General features: G+C 38.8%; 1 protein-coding gene across 26 annotated transcripts in view; it reads left to right on the plus strand.

Annotated features, from left to right (window-relative positions):
* Positions 1-18127, plus strand: part of MACF1 (microtubule actin crosslinking factor 1) — a 404892-nt gene that overhangs the window by 209178 nt on the left and 177587 nt on the right. For 25 of the 26 annotated variants that reach the window (XM_056795193.1, XM_056795199.1, XM_056795200.1 and 22 more), the window contains 9 exons: positions 2519-2623; positions 3364-3459; positions 4121-4246; positions 7605-7757; positions 8647-8801; positions 11362-11488; positions 11731-11914; positions 13260-13429; positions 15634-15812. In XM_056795193.1, the coding sequence (XP_056651171.1) occupies positions 2519-2623; positions 3364-3459; positions 4121-4246; positions 7605-7757; positions 8647-8801; positions 11362-11488; positions 11731-11914; positions 13260-13429; positions 15634-15812 (1295 nt within the window). The remainder of the gene's footprint in view (positions 1-2518; positions 2624-3363; positions 3460-4120; positions 4247-7604; positions 7758-8646; positions 8802-11361; positions 11489-11730; positions 11915-13259; positions 13430-15633; positions 15813-18127) is intronic. The other variant, XM_056795178.1, reaches the window with a different exon arrangement.

Raw genomic sequence — 18127 nt, forward strand, 5'->3', positions numbered from 1 at the left:
GAAGTCTGGACCTTTTGGCTTGGAAAGACAGAAGAGGTCTGATGTCTCTTGACTTTTGGAGACTGAAACCTGAAGGTTGTCTTTGGCTTTGAAGACAGAAGAAAGACAAAGTCCAGCTCTCTCTGATTTGCTCTGTTGTGATAGTGACTGAACTTCTAGGCCTATCAGCCATTTTTCAAATTGAACTATATTTCACCATCCTTCAATCTAAGACTCATCCTAGCATTAGGGAAATCCCCAAACCCTCTTTCCTTCCATTTCTTATCCTCCCCTATCTTCCCCAATAAATCCCTTACTTAAGATAGAGAAGAGAAAGAGACATCATAAACTCACCCTGAGTAGATTTAAAAGACCAACAGAAGAAGGAGGGGGAAGGGAGGAAGGAAGAAAGGAAGAAGATTAACAGCCTGATCTTTAGTTATCAATTACCATTCAAAATAGTCCCTTATTACACTTAAGCTTTTTTTTGTTTCTTCCTCATCAACTTCTTTCTTAATATCTGCTTTTAAACAAGACCTAGCAATGCCTCACCAATCTTTCTTTCATTAATCCTCTGAAATATGTCTTCATTCTACATCAAAAATATTATCTTGAACCTGTTGGCAAATTCCACTGGTCATCTGAGTCCTCACTCTCAATAGCATCTCATACTGTTCACCACTCTTTCTGCCGCATCTTTCTTTGACTTGTGTCAAGTGTCCTTTGCTTCTCTGCCTTCTTTCCTGGTTTTTCTTCTTATCTCTTAATATGGTATTTCCCAAATTTAATTCTTGGATCTCAGCCCTTTGTATTCTCTCTTTTGGGGAGCTAATCTGTTTTTATGGTTTGGGCTCTTTCCAGTATGTGGATAGTTACTGGCTCTGCTTCTCTTCACAATATTTGGGTCTATGTTTCTCTTATTGTCCATATATTTCTACCCTGATATCCCTTCTTCAAAATTTAGCTACTTCACTTCTCTACCTCCAAACTGCCTTTTCTTCTCAACTTTTTATCTTTCTCAATGGCACTCAGCTCCCTAGGGTCTATCTCTTAGGATTTTTGTTGACTGTCTTTACGTTCATCCCATATATAGTCACTCAGCAAGTCCTATATGTTCTTCAAAACATTTTGAAAATTCATCCTTCTATTCCTTTCTCTAGTTAATCCCTAGTTGCTTCATGTCTGGATTAATAAGAATAACTTTGAATTTGTCTCCTTTGTTTCCATTTTTTTCCCTTCTCCAGATGTCTCCTTAAAATATCATATTTGAAAACATCATTATTGTCTTATTTCTCTCCCCTCCTTGAGAACCTTCAGTGGTTCACCATTGCCTCTAGGATCAAATCCAAGCTCTTCATCCTGGCATTCAAAGCCCTCTTCATTCTGTTTTTACTTGCTTAACCAGCTTTATTTAGTTTCTGCTCTTCTATACACCGAAACTCCACCTTAGCCAGGCTGTTTTTTTCATTATCACCTATGGGAGTCTCCTTGCCTTTGCTCATGATATCCCCACCCTTTTATGTCCGCCTGAACCTTTTTTTTTTTTACAAAATTTTATTTAGTCTATTTAGAACATTGTTCCTTGGTTACTAGAATCATATTCTTTCCCTCCCTCCCCTTCCGCCACCCTTTCCTGTAGCTGACCCGCAATTCCACTAGGTTTTACATGTATCCTTGATCAGAACCCATTTCCATGTTGTTGATGTTTGCACTAGGATGATCATTTAGGCTCTACATTCCCAGTCATATGCCCCTTGACCCTTGTCTACTCCCACAGTTTTCCCTCTAAATGTGGATAGTGTTCTTTCTTGTAAATCCCTCTGAGTTGTTCAGGATCGCTGTATTGCCACTAATGGAGAAGTCCATTACATTCAATTGTACCACATTGTATCAGTCTCTGTGTATAATGTTCTCCTGGTTCTGCTCCTTTCACTCGGCGTCAATTCCTAGAGGTCATTCCAGTTCACATGGAATTCTTCCACTTTATTATTCCTTTGAGCACAATAGTATTCCATCACCAACATATACCATAATTTGTTCAGCCATTCCCATCATTTTCCAATTTTTTACCACCACAAAGCACAGCTATGAATATTCTTGTACAGGTCCTTTCCCTTATTATCTGTTTGGGGTATAAACCTAACAGTGCTATGGCTGGATCAAAGGGCAGACAGTCTTTTAGCAACTTTTGGGCATACTTCCAAATTGCCCTCCAGAATGGTTGGATCAATTCACAACTCCACCAGCAGCTGCCAGAACCTTTCAAAGATTTACTTGGGTCTTATCTCCTTCCTAATGATTCTGTTTATTTCTTTAGATCATTAATTTTCTCTCCTCTGAAAAATCCATCATTTATTGGAAGTATCACCTAGCCATTTATGGTTTTAGTTATTATATGTTGTTTATTATTTTTCATGTGTTATCTCTCTTGTGGGACTCAAGAAAAAAGTCATGTCTTCTCATTCTTTGTAGACTAAACTGCTTAACACAATAGGCTATCATTAAATACTTATTGAATAAAATTAAATTTCATTTTTAGGAGTTAACCATGGAACTAGATGATAAACAAGATGTTTTCAGGTCTCTACAAGATACAGCAGAATTGCTGTCACTGGAGAACCACCCAGCAAAGCAGACTGTTGAGGTATGTGGCTAAAGAAGGGATGGTAATGTTTTCAAGTGCCCAGAGACCTTTGGAAGAAAGGTCTATAAATCCAAAGTTTTCTTATGGTTGAAAACAGACAAGAAATTCCAGAGGTCTTTTGCTCTCTCTTTTAACTTCTATTTCAAATAGTTTGTTTCCTCTGCCAGATTGAACCATTTGCCTCTCTGAGGAAATAAATAGTAACAAAAGTCAAAAAAAAGGAAGAGAGTGGCTCTTGCTTTTGAGAATGATACAGGTCATTTCTTTCTCTTTTTGTTTTAGTAATAACTATGCTAGAAGGGCAAGGGCATGGCAAACAGTTAAATGACTTGCCCAGGGCCAGATAGCCAAGGCCATTTCTTTTAACTATCTGTTCAGGAAAAGAATAGTCTATTACTAATTTATTATTATTATTATTAAAATGTTTGTATTAATATGATGTTTTAGTCAAAAATAACAGAATAGGGTACTCCTCACACCTACAACATGCAGATGGGATCTTTTAGCAGAAATGCCATAGAGTAGAGGGTTTTCCTATGTAACTCCATCAATTCCACATTGGCTGAAAGGAAAACTGTTCTTTATCAGAAGTCCTAAGGCTGTGTCTGCTAAGCTTTTCTCTTTGTGTGCATCCCTTTTCTCCATTGCTCAATTCCCACTTAACACAGCACCTATCATCTATGTTAAGACTTCGGTGTTTTTTTCCTATAACATCTAGTACTCTCTCTTCTCTTTTCAAGGCATACAGTGCTGCTATCCAGTCTCAGTGGCAGTGGATGAAGCAGCTGTGCCTTTGTGTGGAGCACCATGTCAAGGAGAATAGCACTTACTTTCAGGTACAAAGCCTGGGGGTGTAATGGAAAAAGAGAAGAGAGTAAGGAAGATAATATCTTGTGAAGAGAATGCTGATTGTATCAGACTTCAGTCAGGGTGGGGAGGACTTCAGCTGCTGTCTGTGGTGGGGTTTGCTCCAAAATGAGGAATTTCCCATTTGGATTGATAATTGTTTTCTATGAGAAAGGAGACCATTTCCCCTCCCCATATGCTTTCCTGTACCTACTTGACCATGCTGAACCCTTTCTCAGAGAGCTCTGATTGACTCCTAAATGATGTTGGATTCCCTGCTGTTTCTTATTCCCACTTATTATCAAGTGTCTAAACCCAACTGTAGCTCTCTTCTCTTGGGAATAGGAGAGATGTGGCTCTTGTAGCATGAGCCTCTCCATTTCAGATGGTAGTGTTGAAAGCCAAGGATAGGAACAGAGATTTCCCAAAGGAAGAGCAGTAGGAGTTGGTGTGGGTTTTTTGTTTGTCATCATTAATGTTTGACAGAGAGAGAATTTCAAGGATTTCACTTTGTATTTTTGTTTGCTCCTTTGAGTAATGACTTATTGCCCCAGTGTGCCAAGCAGATCCCATTCTGCTTTAGTGGTAGCACTCCTGGCACTTAGTGTTTACTGTTGTGCTGAGCACAAGGCATCCATTGTGTCTCTACAGTTTTTTAGTGATGCAAAAGACCTAGAAACATTCTTGAAGAACCTTCAGGACTCTATCAAACGGAAATATTCCTGTGACTGCAACACCAGCTTGTCCCGCCTTGAAGACCTCCTCCAGGACTCCATGGTGGGTGTTGCCAGAGAATCATCTGGGATGCTTTCTTTCTTCATAAAGTGCCATGAAAAGCAGAATCTGTTTCTGCTTTGGAATATTCCTTAGAAGTGGGGTTGACTTGATAATGTGTAGGCTCTTATTCAGTGAGCAATTTAAGCAGTTTTCTTCTGTCCCTTCCTTGTCTTTTCTGTTCTTTTCTCTTTGAATTGCTTTGCAGAAGTTATTGATGTCACATTTTTATAATACTTTAATGTTTACAGATCAGTGTCCTCACAGCAGCTCTCTGAAAGTAGTAGGAGTATTATTTTCCTAATTTTTCAGATAAGTAATCAGAAGCTCTGCATGGTATTATTCCTTGTCTTGGGCCACATAATTAGAAAGTGTAACAGTTGGCACTTGGACTTCACCACCATATAGACTTTTCAGAATGCCAATATCCTTCTTTGCCTACATTGTTGTTTAGATTCCAGGGGTAGATAATTGACATGTGGTCCAAGGCATCTCCTAAGCACCACTCAGTGCTGATCATACCCTCTTTGTGGCAGCTTTCTTTTAATCTGATTGTTGGATCAGAAGATGAGGTAGAGCAGAGGCAGAGGGGCTCAGTGTGAATTCTTCATTCTCAGCTAGGCAGAAGGAAAGATGTGAGCTGTATATAAATGATGAAACTTAAATTTATGCTCAGTTTTTCCAAGGCCCTCTTCTCTGTGAATTGTAAGATAATAGGAATTTGACCTTCATCTTGCTCAGTGTTTAAAAGTAACTTCTGTGTAGTTCAACAAAAGCATGCATAGTGCTTGGTGAAATAATGGCTGTATTAAATTTCTACCTTCTCCAAGTCCTTGCATGTCCATTATGTTACTTTATCTTGGAAGGGTCTAAAACAGACTCATACTTAAATCCAAATGCTATTTATGCTCATTTGCCCTTGAAAATCAGTCTTTCAAGAGGCCTGGTAATACAACCAACATGAGCAGAACTACGCCATGATTAAATACCAATGGACATTATTCAGAGTTGTCAGGGATAGACAGGCTCAAGCTGCAGTTTAGAATGAATGAAGAGTAATAATAGCTAATGATACTGATACTGATATACTGCTTTAAGGTTTACAAAGTAGTTTTATCTACATTTTCTCATTTGATACTCATAACTTCTCTCTGAGGTAGGCACTACAGGCATTAATTTAGTTTTGCAAATGTGAAAATGGGCTAAGTGCTAGAGTCCCATAATTGATAAATATGACTCTCCTGAGGGTGGAGGTGCTCAATTCTACCATCTTTTACAGTTTTTGTATAGCCCACCACCAATCCACTTATACACCCCACACACATAGTCTCTGGAAGTGGAGATCTGTGTTTATTGGTGAAACAAAAATTGACCTGCTTAATACTAAGAACATCATACTTCAAGAATTCAACAGTATGGGTGACTCCTTGATGTATGCCATTCTTCTTTTTTCCTGATGACCTTTTTTCTGTCTGTCTGTCTGTCTCTCTCTCTCTCTCTCTCCCCCTCCCCCTCCCCCTCTCCCCTCCTTCTACCTCCTCCCCTCTCCTCCTTTCCTTGTCCCTCTTTTGCTCTCTCTCTTACACATATGCTCACTCACTCTAGCCATTGTTAATGTAGTGCTCTTAAGTTTTACAAATGCTTGATATACATGATTTTACTTAGTCATCTATTACAGGTGATTATGTCTGTGTCAGGCTGAGGGGGTGGAGTCTTAAGATGTGGAGACAGAACATTTCAATAGAGGGCTCCCAGTAAGAGTATAGAATTGAGTTAAACTGTAGTATTCACTCATTGTGGTTTGGGTAACAACTGGTCATCTGTGACCCTAGTTGTTTAAATAGCACCCTTAGGGTAGGGGTTCAGTATGAACATCTCTGTTAGGTGTTTTACCCTGGTGAATACTATTAATTAGCCTTGGTTAGGGGATGATTAGACACTGTAAGGGATTTCTTCCTAGATGATAGCTATTAAGTCCTTACTCATTTGGAGGGGCTACATACATGATAAAAGGCAGCTGGTACCCAGTATCATCACTCTCTTTCCACAGACTAACTCTTGCAATTGTTATCATCTCTCCAATTCCAGAGAGTCGCTATGTTCCCTCCTTTCCAGGTCAGGGACATCAGGTTGGCGGAGTCATCGGGGTCACGGAGTCACCTGAGTCTGCTCCTCTGCTTGTACTCTCAAGCTGTCATGTTCGGGGGCATTTCTCTTGGCTTCTGGTTCTTTTCAGAGTTCTCTTTGCTTACCACTCGATCTCTGAAAGTGGAGACCTATGGCTGTTGGTTAGACAGAAATTGATATGCTTAATGCCAGAAGGCTGATATGGGTAGACCAGACTTCAAGCATGGAACAGTATGGCTGCCTCCCTATATATTCCATTCCTCTTTCTTAAGTAATGAGTTAAAGTTGTATTTCTTTCAACCATGCTCCCTGGGACAGGCACAGGTAGTTCAGAATTTCTTATTCTTTTTCTGAATATTCTTAATTCAGTAATGGCATTTCTTTGCATTATTAACTCTCTACCCCTCATCACATCTATTCCTACCTCTTCTGGGGGCTTTTATTCCTCAAAATGGGCTTGAATCATCTTGGCTAATAAATTGAAATTATACTCTATCCTCCAATGGAATTGGCAATATGCTGTTAACCAGTTCTGTTTTAAGAAGCTCATGTGTTTGTGAGATAATTGGGTTAGTAGAGTCTTGACAGTTTCTTCTATATGTTCTTTCTCCTAAACTATAACTAAATTTTTCCAAATCATTAAAGTTGCAAGGTCTTAAAAGCCATAATTAATTGATATAATTAAATCATTTATCTAACCATGATACATTTGCTATCAGTCATAATCCAAGAAGTTAGATTCATGAGCTTTTTCTGAGCTTATATATGAGCTTTTCTAATTTAAGAAATAGTGGTTCTTTTAGCATAGTTTGGAGGATAGACTTCTGTTCTACAAGATTGACAATTTGAGTATCATTCTCCAGCCTCTCACAAATTGGTGGGAACAGCTGGGTTCTGTCAGTAAAAGCCTGTTTTACTATTATCAATATTCCCATTTCCTTTTTCTTTTCTTTCTTTCTTTTTTTTTTTTGCATGTGGATTTCTGATTATTGGGAAAGAAACAGAGGGAGAGAGAGCTATAAAACTGAGGTGCTCTAGCACTTGGTGAAAAGACAGAAATGTTCTCTCCTTGTTCCCTCTGTCCTCTATTTCTCTGAGAGCTCCATAGAGGATCCATGTCCATGAGAAGACTTTCTCTTGCAGGGCTTGGGTGGGTTATTAGTTTATCCTAGTTTACCGTTGGTCACTTAACTAGAAACATTTATGTTTGTATTTTTTTCTTCCTTTATTGTAGGATGAAAAGGAGCAACTCATTCATTCAAAGAGTTCCGTTGCCAGTCTGGTGGGGAGATCAAAAACCATCATTCAGCTGAAGCCCCGAAATCCAGACCATGTGCTAGCAAGCACCATCTCCATTAAGGCTATCTGTGACTACCGGCAGATTGAGGTGAGCAGGTAGAGGAACCCCCTCTAGTTCATTGTGAAGGACGGGAGACAGAGAGAGAAAATGTTGGTTTCTGGATAGTAGGGTAAGAAGAAGACTAACAGAGATTAAAAAAAAAACCTCAAAGTCACATTGCCTTCAGTAATTGATGGTAGTAGGCTAATGGAGAGAGAGTTTAGGGAAAGAATAGATGAAGAAGTGGGCAGAACAGTCTTTTATTTAGAATGTGCCAATACATTCTGGGAATAGAACCCTGGAAATAGAAATTTTAAATCTCTCCCATGACACGTAACATGTGTTTCAGTTTCTTCCTATGTAAAATGACAGTTCCCAGCCACCTTCCCAAGAAAGAGGAGTCCTGCATATATTTTCTCAAAAAAAAAAAAACAAAAAAAACAAAAACTATCACATGCCCTACAATGAGAAAATTGTGGTAACATTTCCCATCTTTTTTGGTGATAGTAGTTATAAAAGAAAAATAATCAAGTAAAATCCTTGGAGGACAGAAACTAAGCCTTCTACTTATTAGGCATCCCCCTATTTGTACTTAACACGTTATCCAGTCAGCATTGGATGACTCCTTCTTGAGGGTATTGTAGAGAAGGCTTGTATTCTGGACAGGATATACCCTAAATGCTCTCTCATAACTCTTTTCCAGCTCTGGGATTCTATCACATGCAGGATGTTAACCTGATTTACACAATTTGTCACTCTTTCCTGAGGTGTGAATGTCAGTGTGAATTTTTTCCCCCCAAATGTCAGGTTATATATTTCAGGTTCATATCACTCTGAATGTGTCTTCCAGGCCATTTCTTCATGCCTTCCAGACTGATCTGGCTTTTGGTGTTGTTTTTTTTCTATTGTTGTAAACTGGCCTTCTTGGTCTCCGTAGATCACCATCTACAAGAATGATGAGTGTGTATTGGAAGATAATTCGCAGCGGACCAAGTGGAAGGTGATCAGCCCTACAGGGAATGAAGCCATGGTGCCCTCTGTGTGCTTCCTCATTCCTCCACCCAACACAGATGCCATTGAGGTGGCCAACAGGTACTTCCTCTCCATCCCAGATTGATGCTTCCTTTCCTGATTGACCTCACACTACCCACAACTGCTAACCTTGTCAGTATGCAGTGTCACTTAATAAAAAGAAATAATCAGAAATTCTTAAAGACAATTCAACAATCAGTACTGAGCTTTGAAGGATCAGAGGAACATACAATTCAGATTGCCGGGCAGATCATTTTTCAGGGTTATCAGGGAGTTTCTGACCGATGAGTTACTGGATTGTGAAATCCAGTCACTGAGGCATGTTGAAGCTTGGTGTACCTGCATATTTTGTATGGACCTTTATGATTGATTTGTATGCTGGCTTCATGAGAATAATTTTCTGTGAGTGAGAATGTTCTGGGCTTGGCTTGTAGCTATGGTTTTACTTGGAATTATGTACCTAAGTAAAAGTTAACCCATAGTAGTCTTTTGGGATTTGAGGGTTTGACCTTTTGGTGATGTTTTGGAGAAATAGAGTACAGGTATTTTGCTCTTGTATTATTCTTCTGAGGATAGGGGGGAATAGCAGTCATGTCAATTCCATAGATAAGGGATGTTAATGAGAGAGGTCATACAAAGGGAACTGAGTGGGCAATGACATCTTGCCAAGGGGCCACTCTGTGACCTCTTTAGCTGCAACAGGTGACCTTGTCAAAACATCGTGTCCTGATGGCTCCCAGCAGGTAGACAGCTCACAGGAGGCAGAGCTGGAGGGGAGCAGAGCAGTTGGGTCATTCTCCTCTCCCATTTCACCTGCTCTGAGGACATTCCTCACTACACTCACCCCTCCAGCCAGCACCCCAATTGGAGTGCTTCCTCCCTCCCCTGTGTGGGATAAGGGTGATGGGTATGCACTTGGCACTTGGTGGGGGGAGCAGGGCACAGCACCTGGTCTCTAAAAGATTCGCTCTCACTGGTCTCAGGAAAACAACTCTGACAATATTGCAGATCTCTGAAGTATTTTAGAATTGAAGAATAAGCATTATTTTATTAGTACAATAATGATAATAATGACTTCTGTTTATATAGCACTAAAATGTTTTAAACAATTTTTTGTATATTATCTATTCATTTGGTTTTCATCACAGATGAAAAATCAATACTTTGAGAGGTTAAGTTATATGCCCTATGTCACACAAATGCTAATGAGTGTCTGAAACAGGATTTGAACGACAGATTCCAATCTCAACAGATTCTACATCAAAATGTTATGTGTATTATTACTCTAAAGGCCTGTGATTTCATCAGTCTGACTCTATAGTAGATAGAATACTTCTTCTACCAATAGAGATTACAGATCCTTCTTATCTAGCATGCTGTCTTCATGAGTTGCTGTTGTCCTAAAATTATCATCTGGTAGTCAACTGTTTAGTGATAAGTCTGGACCTACTTTACTTCACTGGTTCTCAGACAATACAGTCTGTTGCCAAGTTGTATGTTTTTCTATTTTGCCACAGGCTTTGCCTCCAAGAACATAGACTATCACCCACATGCCACACTGAGGCATTAGAAGAAGACTTTAATGGAGGGCATGCTTATGAATGTGCATATACAGCTAAATGATTTTAAGTTTTATATATATCCAAATATGTGTGTGTATATATAAACACATATGCATTTAATTTTGTCAATGTCGAGTATTCCATGAAAATCCCATCTGATTGTATTACCAAGATTTACCTTTTCCTGGCCTTTCTCATTAAGCCTAAGACACTAATTATATATAAAGACCACACTTTGCAGATGTATTTGTCTTTGTACTTAGCTGATAAATCATCTATTTTTTATAGAAATTTGTAGATGTCTTTTATTCTTTACATCCCAGTCATTTTCCAATATACTACCAACCCATGGCCAAAGTTTTCGCTTTTACCTTAAAAAATAATAACAATAATTGTGTCTGATATTTATATAGTACTTTAAAGTTTGCAAAATACTTTGAATATACTAATTCATTTTAATGTCCACAATAAATGTGAGGTAGGTGGTATTATTAGCCCCATTTTATAAATGGGGAAACTGAATCTGGGAGATGTTAAGTGACTTTACTTAGGGCTACACAGCTCTTAAGTGTGGGGCAAGATTCCAAGTCCAGTATTCTCCACTGTATCATCTAGCTACCTACAAAGTAAAACAATCAAGCAAAACTGATCCACACATTGTCCGTGTCTCACTGCATGTGCAGTACTTTGCATACTTAATCCCCTAAACTTCCACTTTTAATCTTAGAATATTTCTGAAATGTAGCCCATGGCCAGCAAAGGACTACTAGCAGGGCTCAATTATAGCAGTTCATGTCTAATGAACACTATAGGGACTGAAACTGTTATTCCATTGATATTGGGAACTTTCAGATAAAGAAACTCCTTCTGCCAATGTAGGCAGGTCTGCCCCTTCTCTGAAACTGAAACTGAAGCACTTATTAGTGCTTTGAGCTTCTTGATATATGAAGAGTTACTTAACTTACCTAATGAACACTTTAAAGTGTTAAAATGTTTACCTTTGTGAACTTCGTAAGCACTTCCTTGACCACACAGTAATTTGTCTCTATTGTTTCTAGAGTGGAGCAGGCCTATCAGAAGGTGATGACCCTTTGGCATCAGCTGCACATGAATACCAAAAGTCTTATTTCGTGGCACTATCTGCGGAAGGACATTGATCTTGTGCAGAGCTGGAACCTGGAGAAGGTAATTTGATGGATTCCTCTCTCCACATGATATTAGTTTGACTTTGTTAGGAGAATTTCTTTTGGTTCCAATGGGAGGCCTAGCCAGATGATTGGAGCATCACAGAGCCAGAGATATTTTTGTGAAAATGTAGTATTGGGAAACAAAAACACTAGCTTACTTGGCTAGGGAAAACAGCAGGTATGTTAGTAAAATAACCTGTATTGACTCTAATCTATGAAATGATTTTTCATACTTCCTAGCTTCGATCCTTGGCCTCTGCTGAGAGCCATCAGGTCATGGAGAACCTCCAGACCCACTATGAAGATTTCCTACAAGACAGTCGGGATTCCTCACTCTTCTCAGTGTCTGATCGTTTACACCTGGAAGAGGAGGTGGATTCTTGTAAAGCACACTACCAGCAGCTGGCTGAATCCTTAGAGAATGGTAGGTGTGGGAAAGATGATCTTAAGAGAGGGAGAACCTCACAAGCCTCTAAACTTAGTTCATTTTTTCTCCCAATGAAATCTAATCTTCTTAACATCAAAGATACATATATGTTGAGAAAGGCCATATAAACATGAAATCTGCAAATCACATTTTGGGAGCACTCCTTTACATAGCACCCTTATAGTACAATGTGAGAAATAGATCAGCATATTAATAGATTACATCTATGTTATATTTTATAATTTACAAAAGGCTTTGTCATAACAGCCCTAGTAGGGAAGAATAAGTAATCATATTCTGATTTTGCAAATGAGAAAACTAAGCCTGAGAGTTGATCAGTCTCATACAGTCTCACACAGCTTTACAGTGAAAGAGTTATAACAGACTCCCACATCTTCTTTACCATACTGTATATTGATTCTTTTTGTTCTGCTATATAATCCCCTTCTCTTTCTTATGTGTTCACATTTTTCACCATGGTATTGTATATAGAGAGCCAAGCTTGGACTCAGGAAGATTTAGGCTCAAACCCTGCCTTTGACACAGGTTTAGCTGCATAACCCTGACAAGCCATTTAACCTCTAAGTGCCTCAGGCAACTTTATGAGATTTTATAGTATACAGCAGTGATGGCAAATTTTTTAGAGACTGTACACTTCCCCCTGCCCCCTCCCCCATCCCCCCATTCCAAGTGTGCCCTGTGGGCCCACACACACCCACACATACAGTGGAGGGAGATAGCACTTTCATTGGGCTACTGACCGAAGAGGTGGGTAAAGTAAGGAATGTCCTTAGCTAGTGTGGAGAGGGGGAGGGGAATGGCCTGAGCACTCCACTCCCCTCCAGCTCTGTCACCACCCATCTTACCCTCTATGAGTTCCCATTGGGCTGCCTGGCAGAGCCTTAGGTGAAGTGAAAAAATGTCATCAGGCACAGGGGCGAGGGGGAAGGGAACAGTTCCACCTGAGTTCCTCTGCCCTTCTAGTAATGAATTGGGGGGGGGGGGTTGTCATGCCCACCAAGAGCGCTCTGTGTGCCATCTTTGGCACATACCATAGGTTCATCATCACTGCTGTAGAGGAAGTTGGGGTCCACATTGATAGTAGGAATTTCCTTACTTGGTGTGCTCTGTACCAGTGAAATAATAAGTTCAGAAAAAAAGTAATAATTATTTCACAGCCACTTGATGGTTGAAAGAATTCTGAAGAGTTCAGTGTAGATAGAATTTAGGAAAAGATTTTGGTTCTTTGTTCCCCAATGGAGTCTTTATTTCAAGCTAGGGGGTAGACTTTGGCTTTATTCTGAGTTGGCCATTGATTGACTTCAATCTTTTGTCTCCACAGAAGATAAGGATGAGACAGTTGCTAGGACATATATCTCAGAGCTGACAAACATAAGGCTCCGTCTAGAGGACTGTGAACAGAGGCTGATCAGACGTATCCAGTCCCCAACTGGCTCTAGGACTGACGAGGATGCTCGACAAGACAATGCTTTACGTATCGCAGAGCAAGAGGTCAGGTCTGGCTGTGGTCTGGGAACTATCTATGTAGGGCTCTAATGGGTGAATTGAAGATGGTGGGATATGTAGGGTGGAGCCTGAGAAAGTAAACCACAGCTTTTTGGTTATCAAAGCATAGGTCTTGAGAAGTTTTCATAGGGAATTCAAGTCTGTAGCTAGTCTTGCTAATACTTATTTACTTGAAGTAAAGACTGGACTTCTACTGGGAGAATGATATAGAGTGTTGGCTTCCATCCTCTTATTTCTAAATGTTCCCTAACCCTTTAGGAGCAAACAGAATTCGTGTAAATTGTTCAAGTCTTGCCCTTTTGGGCTCCTTATTTGCAGTTATTATTAGATGTTTTATTGTCCAGGGCAAGCAGTGCTAACTGGGCTGGCTAATCAACTTTATATTGTTGATAAAGAAATAAATACAAAACGTAATTAAGACAAATGCTTATGAGGGAGAGGGGATAGATAGATAGATAGATAGATAGATAGATAGATAGATAGATAGATAGATAGGAAGGGGGAGGGAAGAAATGAACAGTGATTCCTAGCTTGATATTATTAATAATGCAAACTTGCCTGGTGCCTTCCAATTTTAACTAATCATTCTTGTTCACTAGATGCAAAGTTGTTTCTAAACTGATGAAGGAAAGCCTACTTTAAAATGTTGTGCCCTAGGAATTCAGTAGGGACCATGACTACTTTGACAGTATGGTAGAATGTCTAGATAGTTCCTTGGATAGTCTTGGAATCAGAAAGATCTGGGGTCATCTTTCACCTTCAGTATATTTAAGATTATAAATTGCAGTTGATAGTTTTCATTAATAGAAGGAGTTTCTTTCATTAGTGAAATCACATATGCAGGCAGCAAATGCCCTCATGCACATACACAGACATGCAAAACAAAATATAATTTTCTTTGATATGTTCAATTTCAGCCATGTAATCCAGAAACTCCAGATTTGGATCAATTCCACATATGTTTACTGAGCACCAGTTAGCCACAAGGCCATGTGCTAGTCTATTCATTAAGCACCTACTATGTGCCAGACACTGTGGTAAGCGCTGGGGATATCAATCAGAAAGAGAAAGGCAGTCTCTGCCCTCAGACAACTTTGTTGTTGTTGAGTCATTTCAATTATACTTGACTCTTTATGACTGTATTTAATGTTTTCTTGGCAAATATACTGGAGTGGCTATTCATTTCCTTCTCCAGATCATTTTATAGATGAGGAAACTGAGGCAAAGAGGAATAAGTGATTTGCCTAGGCTCACACAGTAAGTGTCTGAGGTCACATTTGAACTCTGGATGATCAGTTTTCTTGACTCCAGCACTCTGTCACTCTGTCAGGTGCTGTGCTATGGGCTAGGAACACAAATAAAGAAAAGACAGACCAGTCCTGCTGTCAAGCAGCTTACAGTTCACTAAAAGAAGACAAATTCACAAAAAGAACTTAAAGTGGGGTGAGGTACAACAGAGGATACCTATCCAGGGGACTAGATGTTGGTGGAGTTGAAACCAAACAGACTGGCGATGTGAAATGAAGAGCTTACTGGCTAATTGTGAGCCCTCTATAAAGGGGAGCTTTGGAAGGGACTGTTGCTCTGCCTTTTGGCCCTCCATTCAGAGAGGAGAGGCAGCTGTGACTACTAAGCATTGAAGCTGAATGAGCTTTTCCTGATGATCTTCTGTTACTCTCTGTATATCTTGTCTGTATGTGGTTGCTTGCATATTGTCTCCTTAGTAGATTGCGAGCCCTTGAAGGTAGGGACTTTTGTCTTTCTTTGTTTCCCCAGCATTTAGCACAGGGCCTGGCACACATTAGGCATGCATTTAATAAATGCTTGACTTGATCAAGAAAGAGATTTGAACTGGGACACTGAATGGATAGAGAAGATGTGAATAGGTTATGGGGAATGTCATTTCTCTGTTTCTCTCATTATCCTTTAATTCTGGATGAGGAGTGAGAAACTAGCACAGTTTGGATGAAAGGTATCTGATATACTTCATTATGATGCACCTGTGATTTTCCTAGAGTCTCTTTTTGTAGACTCACCCAGAGACCTACTGTCCCAGCAAAATCTAAACTCTGATCTAAAAACTTAATTGGTATCATTTTGGAGGAAATTACATTTATTAATCTTTACTTGTAGTTCTTTCCTATTATTCATTAATTATTTTCTCCATTTTTGTCTCTGGTTTCTGATAGCATACCCAGGAAGATTTGCAGCAACTGAGGACTGATTTTGACAATATTTCTATGAGATGTAAAACTTTTCTACAGCAATCTCCATCTGGATCCAGTATTCCAACCCTTCAATCAGAATTCAGCTTGCTGGTGGAAAAAATGACCCAAGTGTATGGTCTATCCTCTGTCTACTTGGATAAGTAAGTGAACTGGCACTTTAGTTCTAGGGGTAGTAGTTTAGAGTGAGATCATATATGGGAAGGTGATACATTGTACTGGCCTTGAATCAGTTAGAAGAAATCCAGGAAGATTTTGGGGGTGTTAAGAGGTTTGTTGATTTTATTGCCAGGGAGAAAATAACTACAATGTTTAGTTCACAGTATCCTAGGGAAGGGAAATCTAAGGGGAGTGTGAGCTAAATTTGAGTGTTTGGGGAAAAGCTCTTTAGACTCTTTTTTTGTTTTCTTTACTCTGTTAAGTCAAATCACTATGAGTATTATCTTCCCATTCACTAGCAACAAAATAGAAAACAACAAAGTTTTAAACATAGCACTATATTTTCCAAGAACTTGTTTCCATTCTGGTGACCCCTCACCTCCTTGTTTGAAAGAATAATCCTTAAACTCATCATAATTTTCAATGAACTTTAGTCTCACATTTTGCCACTATATATATACTTTATAAAGTGCTCTCCCCACAACAGACCTATGGCATAAGGAAGCAAGTAGTAAGCAATATCCCCATTTTATAGATAAAAGGGAAGCAAGTTGACGTGATTCTTAGCCAAGACCTTACAAACTACAAGTGTCAGGAATAGGAACTACAACCCAAGTTTTCTGACTGACACTAGCATTCTTTCTGTTACGTCATTTTGTGTCCCCTGAGTATGGCATATAAGAAGAGCTTAATTGTCATCAACCATGGAGATCTGAGTAATATGTTTGAGACAGTCAGCATTGTTAAGGCTTGGAGTTATTTTGTACTTTGCCCCACTTGTATTCTTCAGATCACTTACCTATTGGCATAGGACTTTCTGTAATCTTCCTTTCCATGGCTGGCTAAGCCATAATGTTTACCTACTCAATAATATTTGTTCTCTGTTAATTACTGATTTAGTTCTGTGGTTTACCTAACATTTATTTATTTGCTTTAATTATATATTACAAACAATACTGAACATCAAAACAATTAAACTTGCTTTGCAACTTTCAATTAAAGGGATGTGATTCATGACATAAAATGTCATAACCACCCACATTTCACTTCCTCTAAGTCTTCTTCAGTCTGTTTTTATCCATTCTATTTTATTTTTTCCTTTTATGTAGTTGAAGTTCATATATACTCTGCTTATCTACTTCTGTTTTTTCCGCATTGTTTCTTTTAAAAATTTTTTTATTTTGTTAAAAATTTCTCATTTACTGAGCTGAGGAAATTAATGGTGTTATTAACTCACTGAACTTAATCCTCACCACTCTTTGGAAACTGATGCCTGTTTCAATTTTATAATCCGTAATTACTCATTGAAACCTAGCTCTTGGCACTCATAGGCAATGGACAAACCCCAGCAGTTAAAAACAAACTGAATCAATAAATGAGCTTTGTAAAATCTTAAAAAAAAAAAATTCTCATTTACTGCAAATACCAACAAGGAAATGGGTTCAGAGCAAAGACACATGTGATACCCAGACGAATCGCGTGTTGGCTAGGGAAGGGGTGGGGGTGGGGAGGAAAAGAAAATATCTGTTTCCAATGAATAATGTATGAAAATGACCAAATAAAATAATGTTTTAAAAACTAAAAATTAAAAAAAAATTTAAAAAATTTCTCATTTACATGTAAAAAAGAATGTTGGCTATCATTTTTTAAAAAATTTCAATTCCAAATTCTCTCCTCTCCTCAGCTCCCTGCTCCTTGAGAAGGCAAGCAATTTGATATTGATTATACCATGTGAAGTCATGCAAAACCTATTTCTATATTAGCTATGTTCTGTTTAATTTATTAAGGCTTTCCCATATTTTTTAACATTCCTTATAATGGCTTTTATATTTGAATCATAGGTGTAGGGATTTAGAATTGGCAGGGAACTTTACAACTCATTTTCTAGCCCCCTATTTTATAGATCAGGGAATGGAGTTCTAGAGCCATCAATCTACTTGTCCAGGGTCTCATCAGTATTAAGTGGCCAAATTCACCTGGTCCTCTGATTCTAGATGCAGGGGATTCTTTCCCCAGCATCACACTGATGGGGACCCGAGAGTTTAACACTCTTGTGTTCCATTCAGCATTTTTATCAATTATTTAGATTAAGGCAAAGAAGGTATTATCTCATACTTTACTTAGTGTATAAAGAGTTCATACCTATATTCATTCTTTAGCCAGGATGGTCAGTTCCAAACTGTATGTTAACCTTTCCTGCTGGGTTAATGTTCCAATTACATCTGTGTTGTTATCCTTTGCCCAGTAAATAGGTGATTCAGTCTGTTTTTTAGTGCATGTGGCTATCTTTGCCTTGGTA

This window comes from Monodelphis domestica, chromosome 4, assembly GCF_027887165.1.
Source record: "Monodelphis domestica isolate mMonDom1 chromosome 4, mMonDom1.pri, whole genome shotgun sequence".
Lineage (NCBI taxonomy): Eukaryota > Metazoa > Chordata > Mammalia > Didelphimorphia > Didelphidae > Monodelphis > Monodelphis domestica.